The sequence below is a fragment of the Cyprinus carpio genome, chromosome A24 (genome assembly GCF_018340385.1).
Source record: "Cyprinus carpio isolate SPL01 chromosome A24, ASM1834038v1, whole genome shotgun sequence".
Taxonomy (NCBI): domain Eukaryota; kingdom Metazoa; phylum Chordata; class Actinopteri; order Cypriniformes; family Cyprinidae; genus Cyprinus; species Cyprinus carpio.
In genome coordinates, this window is record NC_056595.1 from 9,236,450 (window position 1) to 9,259,215 (window position 22,766).

General features: G+C 37.3%; 1 protein-coding gene across 1 annotated transcript in view; it reads left to right on the forward strand.

Annotated features, from left to right (window-relative positions):
* LOC109092439 (serine/threonine-protein kinase PRP4 homolog) overlaps positions 1-22,285 on the forward strand; it is a 39,573-nt gene extending 17,288 nt beyond the window's left edge. The window contains exons 6-18 of the mRNA XM_042714156.1: positions 5,102-5,155; positions 9,312-9,375; positions 17,831-17,912; positions 18,017-18,227; positions 18,397-18,470; positions 18,558-18,648; positions 18,739-18,886; positions 19,043-19,180; positions 19,751-19,904; positions 19,977-20,091; positions 20,249-20,400; positions 20,592-20,678; positions 21,817-22,285. Of these exons, the coding sequence (XP_042570090.1) occupies positions 5,102-5,155; positions 9,312-9,375; positions 17,831-17,912; positions 18,017-18,227; positions 18,397-18,470; positions 18,558-18,648; positions 18,739-18,886; positions 19,043-19,180; positions 19,751-19,904; positions 19,977-20,091; positions 20,249-20,400; positions 20,592-20,678; positions 21,817-22,020 (1,574 nt within the window). The 3' untranslated portion in view covers positions 22,021-22,285. The remainder of the gene's footprint in view (positions 1-5,101; positions 5,156-9,311; positions 9,376-17,830; positions 17,913-18,016; positions 18,228-18,396; positions 18,471-18,557; positions 18,649-18,738; positions 18,887-19,042; positions 19,181-19,750; positions 19,905-19,976; positions 20,092-20,248; positions 20,401-20,591; positions 20,679-21,816) is intronic.
* Positions 22,286-22,766: the final 481 nt, after the last annotated feature.

The window sequence follows — 22,766 nt, forward strand, 5'->3', positions numbered from 1 at the left end:
TTGTATTGCTCTTATCTGTACAATTAAAACTGAAAGTGTAATTTAAGTTCTTTTCGGGGTTATCAGGAGCAAATACCCCAAAACGCGTATACGCGTTAATCGACTCCAGAGGGTTAATATAACATAACCGAATGATGGCACTTATTAGCCTAACATAACAGTCCGTTGATTATCAACTGCTAAGGCTGTAGGAGCCTAGGACATTTCTATTTTTAAAATGAGCATGAACATTCATAGCATTTTTTTAAAAAGTTTACAGATTAATTAAGATTAGAACAGATTAATTCAGACATGAATATTAGGCTTAAAACACATTACGTGCTAAAACAGAATATCATAAAACACAGTACGCGCTAAAACATATTGTGAACAGCCTGAATGACGGCACTAATTTGAACATTTTTACGTCTATTTATAACAATAACCTATTCATATTTTTATTCAACAAAAAAGAAAAAAAAGAAAATGAGGCATGTCCACAGTCTAACAGTTATTGGCGGGACAAATAGGACCTGAACCCCATCTTGGGTTAATTTTACACCACAGCAAATTAGGTTGTTTATTTAACCCAGCAATAAGGGGGTTGATTTAACCAGATAAAGTTGATTAATTTTTTACTATATTCCTAGCTTATTTTTACTTCATACAATTAAAAAGGCTCAACCCAACACTTGGGTTAAAAAAAAATACCCCGGATTTTTTAGTGTACACAGCTGTTGTTGCAACCATATAATAGTTTAGTTTAGTTTTTTTTACATGGTCATGGGGGTTCATTTCGATTCTTTAATTAATAATTTAATTCAGAAATTGATTTGGAGCATTTTATGTTTGTTAAATTCAAGTTTGTTTGTTTTTTAAATAGCCTACAAAGCGGCCAGCGCAAGACCGTGAGTTGAGTTGTGTAGATATATACAGGTCCTTCTCATAAAATTAGCATATTGTGATAAAAGTTCATTATTTTCCATAATGTAATGATAAAAATTAAACTCATATATTTACAGATTCATTGCACACCAACTAAAATATTTCAGGTCTTTTATTGTTTTAATACTGATGATTTTGGCATACAGCTCATGAAAACGCCAAAATTCCTATGCTCAAAAATTAACACATTTCATCCGACCGCCGAATAAAAAGAAAAGTGTTTTTAATACAAAAAGTCAACCTTCAAATAATTATGTTCAGTTATGCACTCAATACCTTGTCGGAATCCTTTTTGCAGAAATGACTGCTTCAGTTGCGGCGTGGCATGGAGGCAATCAGCCCTGTGGCACTGCTGAAGTTGTTATGGAGGCCCAGGATGCTTCGATAGCAGCCTTAAGCTCATCCAGAGGTGTTGGGTCTTGTGTCTCTCAACTCTTTCTCTTCACAATATCCCACAGATTCCTATGGGGTTCAGGTCAGGAGAGTTGGCAGGCCAATTGAGCACAGTAATACCATGGTCCAGTAAACCATTTACCAACCAGTGTTTTGGCACTGTGAGCAGTTGCCAGGTCGTGCTGAAAAAACGAAATCTTCATCTCCATAAAGCTTTTCAGCATATGTAAGCATGAAGTGCTCCAAAATCCTCCTTATATCTACTGCATTGACCCTGCCCTTTATAAAACCAGTGGACCAACCACCAGCAGCTGACATGGCAACCCCAGACCATCACTGACTGTGGGTACTTGACACTGGACTTCAGGCATTTTGGCATTTTTCCTTCTCCCCAGTCCTTCCTCCATACGCTGGCACCTTGATTTCCGAATGACATGCAAAATTTGCTTTCATCCGAAAAAAGTACTTTGGACCACTGAGCAAACAGTCCAGTGCTGCTTCTCTGTAGCCCCAGGTCACAGGTGTCTTCTGCCGCTGTTTCTGTGTTCAAAAGCACACAAGCCTGTGCACGGTGCTCTGGATGTTTCTACTCCGATTCAGTCCACTGCTTCCGCAGGTCCCCCAAGGTCTGTAATCGGTCCTTCTCCACAATCTTCCTCAGGGTCCGGTCACCTCTTCTCGTTGTGCAGCGTTTTTTGCCACACTTTTTCCTTCCCCACAGACTTCCCACTGAGGTGCCTTTGATACAGCACTCTGGAACAGCCTATTCGTTCAGAAAATTTCTTTCTGGGTCTTACCCTCTCGCTTGAGGGTGTCAATGATGGCCTTCCTGGACAGCAGTCAGGTCGGCAGTCTTACCATGATTGCGGTTTGAGTAATGAACCAGGCTGGGAGTTTTGTTTTTTTAAAAGCCTCAGGAATCTTTTGCAGGTGTTTAGAGTTAATTAGTTGATTCAGAATGATTAGGTTAATAGCTCGTTTAGAGAACCTTTTCATGATATGTTAATTTTTTGAGATAGGAATTTTGGGTTTTCCAGAGCTGTATGCCAAAATCATCAGTATTAAAACAATAAAAGACCTGAAATATTCAGTTGGGTGTTGCAATGAATCTAAAAAATATATGAAAGTTTATTCTCCATAATGTAATAAAAATTGAATGAACTTTTATCACAATATGCTAATTTTTTTGAGAAGGACCTGTATGTGTTTATATTATATATATATTATATATATATAATATATATATATATATATAATATATATCTATATATAGAATATATATATATATATATTATATAATTTTTAGTTTTTACTACAGACAAAAGAGCCGTAAAAAAAACATTTGTGGTGTATTTTCTCTAAAATTGACAAAGCCTGAGGCTTTGTGTATGTTAAAGTAACAAAGCCCAAGCTTATTTCGATTAAACGTTTTTAAGCCCGTTTACGTTTAACGTTTTTTTTCCAAGCGTTTATACCTAATTTTTTTCCAGCATTTTATACCATTGTGAAAAGTAACAATGTTATTTACTTCAGAAGAATCAACATAACAAGAGTTGAATTTTAAATGGTCAACACCAGTGGAATATTACATTTTATTCCTTCAACAAATAAATAATTTTAATGCAGCTACTACTCATATTTAATGATTTAAGTACGTGGGAAAACAGAAAGCTTCTCGCTCTCGCAGCACAGTGGAGTGCATCGTTTTTGTTAACTTTGTGGTTTATTATTTTGAGTCATTTGTGGACGCGGTGACACAGAAGACTGTCTCACAACTTATTGCTTTATAGATCTATGCACAGCCTAATCGATAATCGGGGGGGAGGGTCATTAAATCGACTAATCGAATATTCGAAAATCGTTGACCCATCCCGAGTATTTTACGGGTCCCCGTATTTATTAGGGAAGTCGTGGCCTAATGGTTAGAGAGTTGACCTCCTAACCCTAAGGGTGTTGGTTTGAGTCCTCGGGCTGGCAATACCACGACTTTGGTGCCCTTGAAGCAAGGCACGGAACCACCCAACTGCTCCCTGGGCGCCGCAGCATAAATGGCTGCCCACTGCTCTGTGTGTGTGTGTGTTCCACTGCTGTGGTGTGTGGCACTTTGGATGGGTTAAATGCAGAGCACGAATTCCTGAGTATGGTCACCATACGTGGCTGTATGTCCTGCCTTTCACTTTTTTTTTTTTTTTTTTTAGTGAGACGGCAGACGCTGAAATCACCGCGAGTTTCACGCACGCCTCCATATGTGTGTAAGTAAACAAAATTGTGCATCTGCGCCATACGTTAACAAAGACACGCAGAACATGCAGATCATATTTAAATCGACTTTTCCGGCTTAATATTTACAGATACTAGTCCATATTACAATTTGATGCTTTAAGTGTAATGACCTACTTTTGAATAATTAATCCAAAATTTAACAAATTCCGTGACATTCCCGCTTAAACTGTAAATTATGTTTTTTATGACTGGATTCTGCGATTCTGGTCCGTGGCACTGCATGTATTTTATGCCCAATGTAGACCAAAGAGAGCTGGAACAAATGGCCGATTTCCACATAAAAAAATTCACAGTTGGTGCCATAAGGTTGTGTTGTTACAAAATTTGAAAGGTCCTCCCATTAGACATGTCCACCCTTTTCCAGATCCTAATAGTATTGGCCACAGCTGGGCCAAATTTATATTTATCATTTTATTTCCTGTGCCAGCAAATAAAATATCTTTGCAGCCTATGTGGTTTAAAAATCTGGTCAGCTTCGATTACCTCTCCACAAAGCTTTAGATTGAGAATCAACCCAAATATGAAGACCCAAATATGAAGTTGAAATGACAAATAAGCTTGCGCTCACTGTTGTAAATGGTAGCTCGGCGTTTGCGCATGCCGCCTCTCAGAAGTGACGAACGCTGAAGGGCAGGGGAGAGATCAAAACAAAACAACGTTCACTGATTGAAAGTAAAAAATGAGGATTTGTAAAGAAGAATGTCGGAGGATTTCGATATAAGCCAAGGGAAGACTGGTTTTCCTTTGAAGTAAGGAAACTTTTGTTTCCTTTGCTCCTGTTAACAAATTTTGCTTTCACGAGAACTCACCGGCGCATGCACTATGCCAGCTCATACGTCATCAGCCTGGAGCTACTTCCGTGTACAACTGTTGGTGCAACCTACATTAAAGTGATTATTACATTTTGGATATAAATATTTTTCTTACAAAAATGCATCAATTCACTACAGGAGGCCTTTGTTCACCCCCCCATATCCATTTTTATAGACTTTTTCTTTTTATTTAACACTCTTTAATTCGATTAACGCATATACGAGGCATTTGCTCCTGATAACCCCAAAAGAACTTCCATTTGCTCCCCAAAAGAACTTAAATTACACTTGCAGTTTTGATCGTACAGAAGAGCAATACATCAATCGATCTGTAAAGGGTCTACTTTTTTGTATACAGACAGAACAACAAAACTTTGTGCACTTATAAAAATAAAGACAACAAACAAGGTGTGCTGTCTGCAGCCTTTGTTCTGCACTGATCTTCATTTACAACGCGTCATTAAAATGTACTTAAACTCAGTGAAACTCTCACGAAGAGACATGAAGAGATATCTATAGAAAGCTTGACATTCTACTTTTAAAACTTAATCACTAAAAATATTCTGTGATAAAGTAATCCATATGAAAACAACGCAATGTCCCGTTTTTCACGTCTCCCTTCATTATCTTCTAATGTGACCATGCCCCCGCGCTGAACGCGCTATTCAGATTCTAATGTTTCACTGAAGCACGTGGCTTGAATATCCCACACAACAGAAGACAACGCAGCGAGATTGTGTCAAGTTTTTTTTTATTTTACTGTTTTGCGTCGCGATGAGAGAATAAGACATAATTTACCCCAAAAAGATGTGATGGGGTTGAGGCATTTGAGATTTGGATTTCCTCAGAAAAAAAGAATGAAGCACTTTATTCATCAGAGATCATAAACATGAGTAATCTCTCTTTTGTATTTTATTTATGTACTTATACTATTTTCACATAACGTGTAAACATTTTAAACGAGTTAGACTTTTTTCCAAACTATAATTCCTGACTAAATGTAATAATCAAGTGAAATATAATGAAGTTTTTTTTTCCAATAACATTATACACTACTATACCATTCAAAAGCTTGATGTAAATAATATAAATGTAACTTTAACAAATGTAACAAACAATGCTGTTCTATTCAATTTATCCCCCCTAAAAACCTGAAAAAAAAGTATTCTCTCGCTCTCTTTTCAACATTAATAATAATATATAATAATAATAATGATGATAATGATAATATAACACTAAGTGTTTTTTTGTGTAGAAATAAGATTGTTAAAAGGATTTCTGAAGGATGGTGTGACTGGAGTAATGATGCAAAAAATTCAGTTTGGAAAGTCAGCTTTGATTGTTCCTAATAAACTGTTTAACTTGCACTCACAAGTGAATATTAAAATGATTGGTTTGTGGGATAATTAAATATATTCTAAATAAGCTACAAACATAAAATTATGTTACACACTTTTTATTTTGTCCTCACATTCTTTCCTTGTAACTCCATCCTCTTCAGTGACACTGCTTGACTGGAATGGCTCATTATGCAGCTCATTATGCAGGCCTTTGTCTTCTCAGTGTGAATCACAATGATATTCATGATAGTTGAAACGCCTACTCGCATATGAGACTTTTACCAACAAAAAGTGTCTTAGAAATTTTAAATCAATATCTTGTTTTTTTGTAAGTGAGTAAACAAGATGATTTTCACATAATTTAGAAAAAAAAATTCTAGGCTACAAGCTCCAGGTTCTCAAAGGTCCCAGGAACCAATGTTCTGTAGGTGTTTTAATTGCCTTATTCAAGTGATTTTAACATTTTTAGTGTTTTTCACTAACCACGTGCATAGCATTTTTTTTCATCAAAACACAATCATGTAATACATTGCTTGCTCACATATTATTGTAACCCCATTTTTGGCTTATTAAGTGAGATTAGACTTTAGCATTTAGATATTTAATAAGAAACTGAAAAAGCAAAAATGTCAGAGCATGACAAAACTCTCCAGGCCCAAAAATACCCTTAGACTCCAGAGGGTTAACTTCTTTTGAACTGATGCATGCAACACCATGTAAAAAATGCCCCAAGGATTAACAAGCTGCTGGATTCATGAATATTACCCTCTAAGCGCCAAAGTCGCAAATTGCAACAAAGACGTCATACTTAATAAAAACAGACTGTAGTTCCTAATATGGTGTAATATCTCATTTGTATTCCCTACCCACTAATGGTAGACATGTAGTACTTTCGATTCTCTAGACCAACGTTACGTCAAGTTTCTTATTCAAAGTGTTCGAGGGAAATAGCAAGAGCAAGTGAGCTATCATATTATTGATGCGGAAGTATTCAGTTCATATCGGGTGTGAGTAAATTGAGAGATTTGTGAGAGAAAATCACCAAATGGCTAATAAAAAGTTGTACCGTGAGAATTTGTTGCAAATATTATTCGCCAATTCTGACTCTGAAGGGGAATATTTGACCTTTTGCAAATGACGATCGGATCTTGTAATATGTCACGCTTCTCCCGGTACATCTTTGTCAGCGCAATGGTGCCGCCGTGCAAGGCGAGTAGAGTGTTGTCACAAAGCACAAACAAATGATCAGACCCTTTGCCCAACGGTTGTGATGGTGGCAGCATTGAACAACGTTGTATGTAGTGTCCATAGGAGAGCTGTTGCTGATCGCGCAGGCTCTAAGGGCCACTGGCAGATAGTACAAGTGCAGTCAGTTAGTAGGTGCGCTCTGCGCTGTGTCATGTAATGAGAGGTTGGTACCCTACTCTCAAAACTATAAACTGGTTGCCTAGATACCTGATTGGTCAGTATAGCTGGTCAACTGATCAAAAAATAGAATAGCACATGCATTTCCACGATGGCACAGTAATAAGAATAATAATATAATAATACTACATACGTTATTTTGACACTTTGCGCGAGTGAGAGGAAGCGACAACGAGTTGTGTGCCTACATACTAGAGTTTAAGGTACACCAAATACAAAAACAGATGCACGCTGCACTCCATTGAGATGAACTGCAAAATATCACAGGTCGCTTTGACGAAGAGTGAAACTCTTGAAGCGTACGTTCAGTGTTTGGCGAGTGAAAATATATCTGTGGCTAAACTTATACTCAGCCTCCAACTCACACACCAGTATTGTAAATTCTCAATTTCTATTAGCCATTGGCTAATATTAGACACCATTTAGTCGTCCAGAGTGAAGATTTAGTCGCATATGCAAGTGATTTACTTGCAATGTAGAGGGTTGGAAGAAAAGTTTAAGAGTACCAAACCGTCCATGTATACTGTTTCAGGAATGACAAACATGAGTGTAAAAATTACGTTGAAGAATCTGTTAATTATTCCGCAATTGACAACTGTACAATGAACGGAACAAATTATCTGATAAGCCATTGTCAAAACAGAGCTGCACTTTAAGAGATGCTGAGTAAATTCAGAGTAACAAACTACAGCAACAACAAGTAGGGTTTGGTATTGTTTTGAATTTTATCGATTCCGATTCTACTTACTGATCCTATTTTTTTTTTTTTCGATTTCCATTTTTGATTCCAATGTGATTGAATAATGATATCAAACATTTATCCTGAGTCTCTTTTTTTGCAAACCGTTTATTGGAGCTGAATACCATGAACAAAAACAGCATGCTACATAAAACCTGACTCTTTAAGAGCTGTTTGTTGTGCAAAATATAACTGCATGAGGTGTGAATTTTTTTTGTCTTTCCTCAACTAAACAAAAGCACATATAATTTTATGATTGAATGATTCAGTGACTCACTCAAGATGTACTGGTTTCATTACTGGATGAATCAGCGTTCTTGAATTAATCTCTTGTATGATTCGAAGACAAATACATTTTTAACAGCTCCTTTGTCACACACCTACTGGCTTTAAATGTAATCGACCTAATCTTCATTTTAAGTGACAAAATTACTTTCAAAGGTGATTTACTCTATTTTATCACTAACCATACACATCGTACAAACACATTTTATATCTACTATAAAAACTATAAACTTTTATCGCAGTACTTATTTGATTTAAATGTGTGTAACAGAAATAATGATACTGTGTGCTGAAAAGACTGTGAAGCTGTTTTCTCAACCATTGGTCGCACACATCAAAGTTTGAGGAATGAAACCGATGAATCATTGTAATTTAGGAATGGAATCACGGTGGTTTGAATCGTGTTCGCGTATCTTAAAGATCTATTAAATAAGTTGCAACATTTAGCCATCACCAAATTTATACTTAGCTGTTTTTGGCTTCTGATCGCAAATGTAAGCAAACTTTGAAGCACTTAGATTAGCGAGCAAGGTCCTGGCAGATCGCTAGGTCCGGTCCTCACAGGTGAAGAAGAAAAAAATAATTGGTTGGCGGAATCGAAATTTTAATTTGACATTAAGTATCAGGAATCGGAATCGATTTTCGATTCCCAACCCTAGCAACAAGTCTGTGTTGGCTTTAGCAGCTTCTACAGGTAAAGACAACTTAAGCCACTCTTCTTGATGTGTCCTTTTTTTTTTAGGCAATGTTTGAAAACTTTTTAGTTTTTTAAAATTCTAAATGGTCAAAAATATTTAAATAGTTTTAATTATTATTCCATTAATGAACTTAATTTGTAGTATTAATTTTAGCAGAGTAAAAAAAAAAAATGAAATAACGTCTTTAAAATAATTTGTTTAAAATATGTTAGATTTTATTTTTTGGGGGTGGGGTGCATGTCTTTGTCACCTTTTTACCCATGATGAGTTTGCATCCCTACAGTTACATGTGTAATGAATGGTTCTCTTTTGGTGTGTCTGCTGAAAGGGACCGGTTTTGGCCACACCACAACAATACAACCCAACACAACATAACGTGAGGAGACGACGCCGCAACTAAGTCGGGATGAAGACAAGTTCAAAGGCAGTCTGTCAGAGGGTATGAAAGCAGACCAAGACTCCTCCTCTGAAGAAGTGTGAGTAATAGTGCTATTTTCAAGGTTTGAACCTAGTGTTGTTTAGGGATGCACAGATTATAGATTTTGTTGGTATGATTATAGTCTGAGGAATGATCACGGTCCATGTCCGTATAGCCACTTTCAAACTGCACGTTGGACCCGGAAAATTGCCAGAACATTGTCGGGTCGCCTTCTGTGTGAACGCAAACACTTCCCGGGATTGATTCTGGGATTGATCCCGGGTTGGAGACCTAGTAACATTGCCGGGTTCAGTCCCAGAACGAGCACTGTGTGAACAAAAGCCAGAACTAATGCCGTAAAGGGTGTGTCGTAGTGATGACGCAGGTTATCGCATGACTCTTTTAGCGGATGTTTTGAAGGCAGATTAATGTTCGCGACGAAACACAATATGTGCAAACGTAACGAAGCAGAGATCAGTTTCCAGCAGAAGCTGAGATCGTGCGCCAGCTTAAGTGAAAGTTAACGTGGTTCTAACGTTTTCGACTTGTACATACACGTCACACCGTGATATCATGTGTTTCACGGGACCTTTACAGGTTGTGTGTGAACGCACGCACATATTCCGGGTAATCACTGGCCGTGTGAAAGTGGCAAAATCTAGCGACCCCGGGAAACAATTGCCGGGACACATTACCTGTGTATTTTCCGGAATCGCAGTGTGAAAGGGGCTTATTTCCCTTTTGAAAATAACTAATGGAAATCGGTCACAAAATTTTGTGTTTTCAGTTTGTGCATACTTGCTACATTTAATTTAGACCTGAGGTAGAGAACTTGAAAACATGGTGAAAAAAAATCTATTGCTGGTTTTTGACTTAAACATAAATAATACTGTAAAGGTATAATAAATCACACGTTAAGTACTATTATTAATATAAGACTAATTAATTTTATTTATCACCCAGGGGAAACTGTTACTAATAAGAGGAATTAACTGAACTGTTATTGTCATCAACTCTCATCCATGCATATTAATTTTAAAAATCTTTTTAACCCTCTAGGCGCCATGGTCGAGTTTACTTGACAAGATGCGGCACTGAATAAAACGGCCAATTTTGTCAAATAGGGTGTCAAATTTCGTTCGACCTCCCCTCCACTAGATAGCAGACATTTCATACTTCATCTCTTATTTAAAAAACGTCATGCGTCTATACAAAATCTTCAAGCTAGAGCGCATTGAATCAGTGCGAACAAAAGCGGAGCTAGTGTGAGAGTGAGCCCTTTTATCAGAGCAATATTGTCAACGTCAGTGAGTATTTGCATTAGATTATTATTATTATTATTATTGTTGTTGTTGTTATCATCATCATCATCATCATCTAATGGCATCAATAAAGCTTACCCGCAATGAAGTGTTGGGACTTCTATTCGCGGACCCTGATTCTGAAGGGGAATATCTGCCTTCAGAAGGTGACGATGATTCTGAAAGTGAAGTAAAGCCCTACACCAAGCACAAATGGTGAATCCTTTGCCCAATGTCAGTGGTGGGAACAATGTTTTCCCGGGGTCGGAGTGTTCATCGCGAAGTTAGCAGGCGTGTTAGTGTGTTGTGGGGAATGAGGCGGGAGATTTTTTTACCGCGCTAGTGTAGCTTTGTCTTCTGACCGTGTGCCTCACCGAAATCGCGGCGACAGTATTGTGTGGAGACTAATGCCACGTGGGTATGTTAGACGAGGTCGAAGTATTCATAGGACAGTTAGGGACAACGTGGAGGTAGGGTGGGGAGTCGCAATGATAATGAACAGTAGTCCGAGCTGTGCACACTCGGCGCGCGCTGTCTGTCTCTCGTCTTGTCCTTGTCATCTCACTCATGATCTGTGCCTTGCGGTGGCGAGTGAGCTTTTGAACTTGTGTGTCCTTGGTCTACTGTGTTTTGTGTGTCATATGAATAATATATATGTGCCCCATCCATGGAATCAGAGTGCCTACTGTATGTAGTAATGGAAAATCTCTACAGCAAAAGGCCAACCGCTACATGCATTCGGTTTGTTTCTAACCATTTATTAGTAATGATTTACAGTTTGTTTACTACTTACTATTTACCTGAGCATTCAGGTATTGCGCAATATAGCATACAGAAGTGAGGGACATTTTGGGGGGAAAGAAGTGCTTTGCATTTTATCATTTAAACATGAGACTTTTCATGAAAATTCTATAATCCAAGATGGCCGCCACCATATGACATCATAAGATGCAAATTAGATGGGAAAATGTAATCCCTAAATAAACTTTGGGTCATCCTTAATATTTCTATAATTTACAGAAAGTCTCTATCTTTTATCACTTTTAAGATATAGCCTTTTGAAATTAAGATGTCAAAATCGAACGTTTTAGGAAAAAACCTCTGGCGCCTAAAGGGTTAATTCATCTAATTTAACATGTGGCCTGAGAAAATCATGTCAATTATTTTGGTTTGTGAGATCGGAGAGCGTGTTGCACACACACAGAAACTTGTGACTTTTATTAATAAAATAGCTTACATACTGAATTGCTACATTTTATTTTTTCACCAGCAAAAAAATCACTGTTTTTGAAGTAACTAAACAGTTTTATTGTTTGTAGAGAGACGTGCAGCTAACAAGCTGTAGCTTCGCATCGGTTGGTTCTTGCCTTCACATTGTGTATTAAAATAAAAAAAATATTAAAATAAAAATATATATATATATATATATTATATATATATTATATATATATATATATTATATATTATTTATTTTTATTTATTTTTTATTATTTTTTATTTTTTTGAACACCTGGCATCCCCTGCGAAACATTTCTCATACGAGTATCGATACAGCTGGCCCAGTATCGATATTGTGGCATATGTGCAGCAGTGAACAGTGTTTAATTTGAATACAAGAACAGCATTTAAAATTTGAGTAGAAAAGTGCGAGGTTTCTAAAAAAATAATGAATAGAGCATAATATAAGGCCACAACAAGGCCCCTTTAAATACAAGATAAGAGTACACGATCTACGTCAGAGCGCTCATGAATCTTTCTGAAGCGTTAAGAGCAGGGCGGCCAGAGCGATTTTTGACGCTCTCGATGGCGGCGGTGTGAACGCACAGTAAGTAGTACACCTATAGTATATCACACAACATTTCTTCCATGTTTTAATTTTAGTAAAAACCCTTTGTTTGCCAAAAAATAAAGTTTGCTAAATTTCAAAAAATAAAAAATAAATAAATAGTTTTAATCCCTCAATTTAAAAACAAAAAAAATTAAATACGACAACAAAGAATAACTTATGAAAAAAAAAAAAAAAAAAAAAAAAATCATAAGACTACTTTAAGAAAAAAAAAATCAATAAATTAAGTTGTTTTATGCATTAAAATAATTAGACGTGCTAAAACACAGAATCTGGTAACAATGAAAAAAATATGAGAACAAAAAAAAACATTTCATAGGGTTCCTCAATTAGTTTTCGCCAAGGGCTGAATTCTGCCAACAATACCAAGCCAAGGGCAACTGAACTCTATATATATATATCGCTTGAGGAAAAATATTTACCAAATGTATTGAAGGGTTCTACAAACCATTTTAGTCATTAAACATACCAATGCATAGTTTTTCAATTATAAAACAACAGACAGAATCTTAGACATCATATAAGTGATTTATTTTAACACTAGAAAAATACAATAAGAATAATTTGAGTAATCAAAATAATCAAAATAAAAACAAATTCACTATATATGCCAATTACAGTAAATCCTAAGATTGCTAAAAATACAGCATTTACACTAATAGATGCTCATATAGTCAATTATCACGTGCTGACATGCTGATGGCCAGTTAGAGATATGGAAATCATACAGATGTGCCATATAAACAACAATCAAACCATATCCATCACATTCACATCGATAACTACAAATAAACAACAATAACATTCTCACTCAAACAGATGGTAATCATAAACATACAGACACATCCACAACAAAACACAAAAAAAAAAAAATATTGAAAAAAAAAAAAAAAAGAATTACTTGTGCAAAAAGAGATCGCTAAGTTACGTCTCCATCAGATGACAGGCACGTCACGGCGCATGTCACTAGAGAGCACCAGAATTCAAATAAACAATCTTCTGCCTATCTTTTATGGAATTACATTTGCTTCTATAAAAATGAACGAAACTTTGTAAAACTGAACGTAACTTTGTAAAACTGAATGTAACTTTTTCAGAAACTATCAAAAATATGCCCTTACAAATGAAGAAAAACACAATGAAAATGAAAAAAATTAACTCAGTCGCACAAATTTAACAGGCTCTTCAAATATGCTTCATTCTTTGTTAATGTTTTTCAAAGATTTGTTTTCGCTAATCGTGGATTCTGAATGCACTGCCACAGATTTCGCTTATGTTTCGCAGTTTTTCGTTTGGTGTTTTGACACAAACCTCTTGTGGGGGCGGGCTTAACAGTGATCTACTCTGATTGGATAGTGAGCTTTTGATGGACAGATGCTCTCTGACTGGGAAGTTCAGACGTCACTCAGTGGCGCACATATTGGAAAGCTCTCGCGGTGATTTGTATTACTAAATATGTAAATAATATTTGGCCTTCGATCGTCTCAGTCTGTAAAGATGAGCTCTTGTCCTTCAAGGCAGCTTGAAGTAAGCTTGTGTTACTGAATGACAATAATAACCCGCAACGAACTGTTGCACACTGTAACATGAATAAAACTTGAATCGATGTTATTGGTTACTTCAGTAACACAAGCTTACTTCAAGCTGCCTTGAAGGACAAGCGGAGGAGGAAGATGATGCCGCTCCGTGTCTCTCCTGAGAGCTCATCTTTACAGACTGAGACGATCGAAGGTCAAATATTATTTACATATTTAGTAATACAAAGCATGACGTATTGCATACAAATCACAGCGAGAGCTTTTTTTTTCTTTTTCTTTTTTTATTAATGCAGAGAACAAAAACATACAAAAGTATAAACATCACATAATATTATCCACAAGAAAAAAAAAACAAAAAACCTCAATAAAGAATAAAATAGAATTAAAGAAAAAGAGGGCCAAAATCTAAACAAAATTACACAAGGAGATCAAAGGCAGATCAAATTCTAACAGTCCTCATAGCTTTCTTATTAGTAGATACTGAGATTACATTCAAATAGTTTTCCATTTCTTTTAGGAAAACAGAGAAGACAGGTTTACAGTTGGAGAATTTGCATTTGTGAATGTGAAATTTGTTTAGGAAAAAAATTTAAATTAATAACAAAACTGATATTTTCGTGTGTGGGGTCAGAGTCATAATACCCAAATATAATGTTTTTCATATGTACTGAGAAGTGCAAAAATCTTACTTGACAAACACACCAATATCATCCCAAAGTTTCTGAGTGTAGTGACATGACCAAAATAAGTGTACAGTTTCTTCAGAACTCGAACAAAAAGAGCTTGTAAAATCAATGTCAGATTTAAATCTTTGTATTAACTTCTTTACAGGGTAGAACCTGTGTATGAGCTTAAAATAAATTTTTCACTTTGTCTGTGAAAAAGAATTTTTGCGGTAGAGAACAGATTTAATCACCGCGAGAGCTTTCCAATATGCGCGCCACTGAGTGACGTCTGTGCTTCCCAGTCAGAGAGCACCTGTCCATCAAAAGCTCACTATCCAATCAGAGTAGATCACTGTTAAGCCCGCCCCCACGAGAGGTTTGTGTCAAAACACCAAACGAAAAACTGCGAAGCGTAAGCGAAATCTGTGGCAATGCATTCAGAATCCACGATCAGCGAAAATGAATCTTTGAAAAACATTAACAAAGAATGAAGCATATTTGAAGAGCCTGTTAAATTTGTGCGACTGAGTTCATTTTTTTCATTTTCATTGTGTTTTTCTTCTTTTGTAATGGCATATTTTTGATAGTTTCTGTAAAAGTTACGTTCAGTTTTATAAAGTTACGTTCATTTTTATTGAACCAAATGTAATTCCATAATCTTTGACTCTTTTCAGTGGATCGTCTAATTCTGTTTGTGACACTGTATGCTGCAAAACCATGCTGTTTTTTTACTACCAAGACGCAGTTTTCTGAGCGTGAGTTATTCCATAATGGGCACAAACAATACTGTCCCTGAAGAACTGAAACTTAAAGGAATTACTATCCATATTACAACATTATTGCTTCGTTGGACTAAACATGCTCTTTGGGATGTCGTTCAGTGGACCCTTACCTTTCTAACTAAACTGGGATTTACGGCTGTGGATGTGTGCTGCATTTTGATTCTTTTTTTAATGTGTACTGCTTACACAAATACATTGTTTTTCAGCTTTCCATTGAAAAACAATGATCTGTTGTCGATGCTTGAGGCTTAGACCTTTATAATGATATATAGTTTGTCAAGATTAATTTTGTCCAGTTTCATTTAATTTATTCGTAAACATTGATGTATGCAAACAAAGAGAGTTCAGTGCGTCGGCATGCAGATGCGGGTTAACCACTTAATGTACATTATTGTTTTTCCTCTATGCCTGCCATTCTGAAACGCATCAGTTTGTACAAAGTTAATCGTTCTGAAAAAGCGAGGTGTGCTCTGATTGGCCAGCTATCCAGTGCATTGTGATTGGCTGAATGCCTCAAGCGTGTGATGGAAATGTTACGCCCCTAAACATACTATGCCGTCTCCCAGGCCAGCAGCACGATACTTGGTCCAGCTGCTCTGCTCGTGCACATCCCATCATTGGTTCTCTTTTAGCAGTTCAGTCAATGTATTGTTAGGAGTAACTGAATAACTGGGGATATTGGTTTATTTCATGTCAGAGGGAGTGTAAGGCATGTTTATAAACTGAATAACTTAAGTAATTTGTGTATTAGTGCGTACTGGAAATGTGAATTGTTTCAAATGATTCAGTTTGATTTGGTGAACTGGTTCGACCACTTCAGTAAGAAGATCCAGTTAAATAGTAAGATTAATTCGTGATCATCACTAGACGAGACAAAACCAGTAAAACCCATTACAAACGTGGCATTTGTTGCATCCAGTGGGGACATAATTACTCATTATAATGACTTACAATGTCTTTTTTCGTTGCGTTGTGTATCGTGCTGTGTAAACCTAAAACCATGTTGGCATTTTTGATCGGAGAAACAACAAACAACAAGCCTACTCTACTGCACAAAACTCGCATTTGAATCATCATTGGCAAATTATTTAAATATAAAAAAACTTACTTACAGGCCGTGAGTTAGAAGCGCCAGACTGTCCTTGCAAAGTTTGAACTGCCCAACTTTATAGAAACAGCCGTTGTGCCACAGACTCATTGCAGGTTACTGGTTCAGGAAACAGTCCTCATCCTCCATAAAATGCGCAGCACACATCTGAATATTTGGGTTGGACTGTTCTAGAACAGTGTTGAAATACAACTTAACCACTGATTTCAAGTCATGTCCCTTTTTTGAAGGCTAAACAAAGTAGGGGGAAGTTGTGGCCTAATGGTTAGAGAGTTTGACTCCTAACCTTAAGGTTGTGGGTTTGAGTCTCGGGCCTGCAATACCACTACTGAGGTGCCCTTGAGCAAGGCACCAAACCCCCAACTGCTCCCCGGGCGCCACAGCATAAATGGCTGCCCACTGCTCCGGGTGTGTGTTTACGGTGTGTGTGTGTTCACTGCTGTGTGTGTGCACTTTGGATGGGTTAAATGCAGAGCATGAATTCTGAGAATGGGTCACCATACTTGGCTGTATGTCATGTCACTTTTTCACTTATAGTTTCACTTTCGCAACCAAACACACAGCGACTCCAACATGGCAGCGGCGGCAACAGAGAGAATAGAAGTAATGCCTTCTTTCTTTGCGTGTACATTTGGGCGCCGTTATGCAAATCTTCCCACATAGTGACGTAGACGTGCGAGTGTGTTAAAACGAGCACTTTTCTTTTATAAAAAGTCTTAACTTTTTATAAAGAATATCTCTTTGGATTTGAGACTTTAGTCTTTGCAACTTTACAGATCTTCTTTATGCACCAAGAGCTTGTAACACTCTAAAGAGAAAGGAAAAATTGAAATCGCATATATGACCCCTTTAAAATAACAAAAACTTTACCAAAACCTTTTTATTTTTGTTGAAAAAATGCGGAGTCATTTCAGGCCTCCACAGTCACTAGATCTCAATCCAATAGAGCAGCTTTGGGATGTGGTGGAACGGGAGATTCGCATCATGGATGTGCAGCTGACAAATCTGCAGCAACTGTGTGATGCTATCATGTCAATATGGACCAACATCTCTGAGGAATGTTTCCAGCACCTTGTTGAATCTATGCCACGAAGAATTAAGGCAGTTCTAAAGACATCTAAACCGGGGATCCAACCCGGTACTAACAAGGTGTACCTAGTAACCTAGTAAAGTGGCCTGTGTGTGTTTGTATATGTGTGTGTGTGTATATACTAATCTTGTCATATAAGTGATTGAGTCTTTTGACTGATGTGAAACCTTAATGAATGTTTAGGCTAGAGGACTTCGATGCAGAAGAGGAGGATGAAGAAGCTCTGATTGAGCAGCGACGACAACAGCGTCTTGCCATTGTGCAGGTAACACAATATAGCAAATTCTTCTGAAAGACTGTAACTTACCTCCTTTTTAGAGAACACGATCAGATTATACATGCATAAAACTCTGTTCTGTTTTGATATAGAAATATAAATCTGTAAATGAGGACAGTAATATGGGCTCCATGGCGTCAGAGCCGAGCAGTCCTCAGAGCAGCACCCACAGTCGTTCACCTTCCCCTGATGACATCCTGGAACGGGTAGCAGCCGATGTGAAGGAATACGAGCGGGAGAATGTAAACACTTTTGAGGCCAACATCAAGGCCAAGCACAACCTCATCGCTCAGGAGAAAGAAGGTATTGTACTCTAAGTTGGGTTATTACAGTTGTTATTAGCATGGTTCTTGCTTGAGCAATTTTCAGAAAATGTGGGGAAATTTTAATGTTACAACTGGATAGTCTTTTTCCTATAAAGACACATCAAACAATTTGTAAGCTATTGATCTACTCTTTGTCTTTTATGCAGGGGTCAACCTGAAGAAGCCCTCAGCACCTGACATGTTCACTGAGTCAGATGACATGTTTGCTGCAGATTTTGATGTAAGCTTATTTGATCTTTCTGCAGCTTAAAGATTATACCAGTTGGTTACTTTGAGAGATTTGACTGCTTTGTCGCTCTCATTTCAGAGTGCTAGACTGAGGGCTGCTGGCATTGGTAAAGATTTTAAGGAGAACCCCAATCTCAGGGACAACTGGACTGATTCAGAAGGATACTACCGTAAGCTTATTTTATTCCAAACTCTTGCTTCTTTCCTAAAGGCACTGCTTTTTAGATGCAAGAATGAACAATTAAAAACATCTGTTTTAGGTGTGAACATCGGAGAGATACTGGACAAACGCTATGATGTGTATGGGTACACTGGACAGGGTGTGTTCAGTAATGTAGTCAGAGCTAGGGACACTGCCCGGGCTGGCCAGGAGGTGGCAGTCAAGATCATTCGAAACAATGAGCTCATGTAAGTACTCCTCTAAACATTGGATGTCACAGTGACTGCCTTCGTGCTCTTTTATATTTTACCCAAATGTTATAAGTTTTCCACCATATCTACTCTCTCGTAGTCATGGCTGAGAAAGCCATTTTCATTCAATGGTTTTGTTTGTTGTGTCTGCAGGCAGAAGACTGGACTGAAGGAGCTTGAGTTTCTAAAGAAGCTGAATGACGCAGATCCTGATGATAAATTTCACTGTTTGCGGCTTTTTAGACACTTTTACCACAAACAGCATCTCTGTTTGGTGTTTGAACCTCTCAGGTATTTTATGTCTGTGGTTTGTGTGTGAGAAAATTTGTAAAGTTACAATATATATTTTGGCTGATACCAATGCACAAATTTGCTGGAGCCAATAACATCAGTTTTCACAATTAAGCAGTGCGACTGTTTTAAACATTTGTAATAAGTAATTTTTTCTCATCGTGAAGGATCACTTGAGTAATGGCTACTGGAAGTTCAGCTTTGCCATCACAGGAATAAATCACATAAACCTTGTCACGTTTTTCGCCCATAATGAGTTTGCATCCCTGATAGATCTACAAATGTAGAAATTTACAGTCTTTGTGAAATAGGGCATCAAACCATTTTCATGTCATTAGAAAAGGTGAATGTTTAGTATATTAAAATATGGAAATGGACAAAGAGTACACGTTTGAAATGTGACTGAAATAATCCTTGATATGATCAGCCTTATCAAACTAATTCCAATAATTAATATCATATAAATATTATGAATATGGTCACTAACGTAAAGTACATCTAATATTATCTCAAATATAATGCAAAATACAGTCATTCTCAGCTGTTTTTCACCATGGTTGTCTCTCTCAGTATGAACCTGCGCGAAGTACTGAAAAAGTATGGTAAAGACGTGGGGCTGCACATCAAGGCAGTTCGTTCCTACAGTCAGCAGCTCTTTCTGGCCCTCAAACTACTGAAACGCTGCAACATCCTCCATGCTGACATCAAACCAGACAACATATTGGTGAGCATCATCTATATGGGTGCTGACTCTAGAGATTTTATTGAGTGACTCACTCACTCACTCTGTCTACAGGTGAATGAATCAAAGACCATTCTTAAACTCTGTGATTTCGGCTCTGCATCTCATGTCGCTGACAATGAAATCACTCCTTACCTAGTCAGTAGATTCTACAGGGCACCTGAAATCGGTAAGTTGCATTGTAGTTGTGTGATTGGCAGGCTTTCTTACATTCATATTAATATATTTTAGTTTTCACAGATTGTTTCCCCACCCACCACAACAGAACTTGTGAACCAATTCTGTATGGGCCTAGTAATCGGATTTAACTTTCTCTTCCTTTCCAGTCATTGGTAAACCGTATGATTATGGCATTGATATGTGGTCAGTCGGTTGTACCCTATATGAGCTATACACTGGGAAGATCCTGTTCCCTGGCTCTTCCAACAACCACATGCTGAAGCTGGCCATGGATCTGAAGGGCAAGATGCCCAACAAGGTACTGAACCAGAGTGTTCAGCTTTTTTTCTTTTTTTTGTAACTTGCTTGTTTGTTACATTGTAAAAGATAAACTAAAAAAAAAATATTTACAATTAAAAATAGTTTTTAAAATTACTCACTTTATTATGGCATTTAAGTCACATGTATAGATTCTTACATGGTGTTTTTTTTATTTTTATTGTTGTGTAGATGATCCGGAAAGGCCTGTTTAAAGACCAACATTTTGACCAGAACTTAAACTTCCTGTATATAGAGGTAGACAAAGTGACTGAAAGGGTACGTTCCAGTTAATTTGTTGGATTCCACTTTCATGTGTTGGTTTTCTAATTGATTTCAATGCCCATTTCACACAACTATGACAATGGCACACGTCTGCTTTAGGGATGTAACAATACAGTCAGACCACGGTTCAATAGATACCTCGGTTTTAAACCATGGTTTTGGTTCGGTTCTGATGGCTTGGCACATCAGTGTTTTTTTTTTTTTTTTTTTTTTTTTGTGATTCGCGATTTAAAATTGTATTTAAAAAAGCTCTAGAACACTTTAACTAAAACTCCAGTACACTTCTATTTACTATAGAAAACATGGATTATCATATGTCTACTTCAAATTTCTCATGAGAGAAGTTTTATTTTTATGGATTTGCTATTATTGAACTCTTTAAACACGTCATGTCCGTTTAATTCAAACTGGACGCCAGAGGGCGCCCTTGCAAAGAAATTCCACTTATGCATCACAGTAATGATAGAAATCAGGGCGCTACAGGAAATCCCTAATTCAGAAAGAGGCATCCAGCCCTCACTGTAGGTGAATTAAAAGGGAAGCGTTTTGAAGTCAATGAAGACAAAAAACACTTGACTGCAACAATGTATAGTTGTTCTGCGGGGCAGCTGTGGCCTAATGGTTAGAGAATTGGACTTGTAACCACAAGGTCACAGGTTCGAGTCTCAGTGCTGGCAGGAGTTGTAGGTTGGTGGGGAGTGAATGAACAGTGCTCTCTTCCACCCTCAATACCCATGGCTGACGTGCCCTTGAGCAAGGCATTGAACCCCCAGTTGCTCCCCGGGCACTGGATATAGCTGCCTACTGCTCCGGGTGTTTGTTCACGGTGTGTTCAGTTCTTATTGGATGTTTGGTTGTTGCTTTTTCAAATGCAGATTATAAGCGGAGAGGTGTTTCCTGATCTCAGAGCGTGAACTCACGGGCACACCAACAGAGCCAATTCGGAGAGAAATAAAATGCATGGAAATTATTTAAACCCAAAACAGAAAACAAAAAAACAATTCACGAGCGCATATTGAACCGTGGATGTCATACCAAATAGTTCAGTGTTTTATTGAGAATTGTGACATCCCTAGTTTGCTTCCTGTTTCATGTCCTTCACCTTCTCTCACACATTCTTTTAAACCTTCAGGAGAAGGTAACTGTGATGAGCACCATTAACCCCACTAAAGACCTGCTCGTGGACATGATTGGAGGTCAGAGGTTACCAGAGGATCAGAGAAAGAAGGTCATGCAACTTAAAGATCTATTGGATGGTACTCTGATGCTGGACCCAGCTAAACGCGTCACCATCAACCAAGCCCTTCAGCATCCTTTCATTCAGGAGAAGATATGATACTTTCACATCAGACCTCTGTCTGTCCACTGTTCCAGGACTGAGCCAATAGACTCAAGCTCAGAATGTTTGTAATCAACACAAGACTTTGAATTTTCTATTTTTATTCATGTTTTTCTAGTGATTTTTGTTTTACCCAGTCATTTTTGATTCAAATGATCTTGTTTTTATTGTACATATGCACACATTGTCATTCACTTGAGAGAAAGCATGTTTAGCAGTTATAAGACTTTGTCTTATTTAACTTCAGAAGTGACCGAAATGTGCAGAATGCAGCATTTACAAGGTTAGTTGAGTTGTTCAGATGTTCAAGGCAAGAAATGGCTGGGCAAGCTAATCCGAGGGGTATATTAAGATACAAACTATTTTTTGAATTTTCCAATTATAATGCAAACGTGCCCTTTTTGGTGACTGCTTAAACCAGCGACTTAAAGTTGGATTTTTTAATTTTTTTTTTTTTTAATCTAATCAAGGAGTGCACCACTTTTGCTGGTTAGTAACTTCAAAAATGCTCCTTCCTGTTGAAAACAATACGCAATAGACCATCATGTACATCTGTTAAAATGATTGGTTTTGCCATATTGGTACATTCACCTCAAACGTTACTGGAGATCACACTAGAAACCTTGATGTCTCATTTTATTTGTCCCACCTTACAATCCTGTCCTATTAAGAGATTGGTTTTTAGAAACAATTTAATTTACATGGGACTTTAAGGTGTTAGATCTTAAGTGAACGATGGCAAA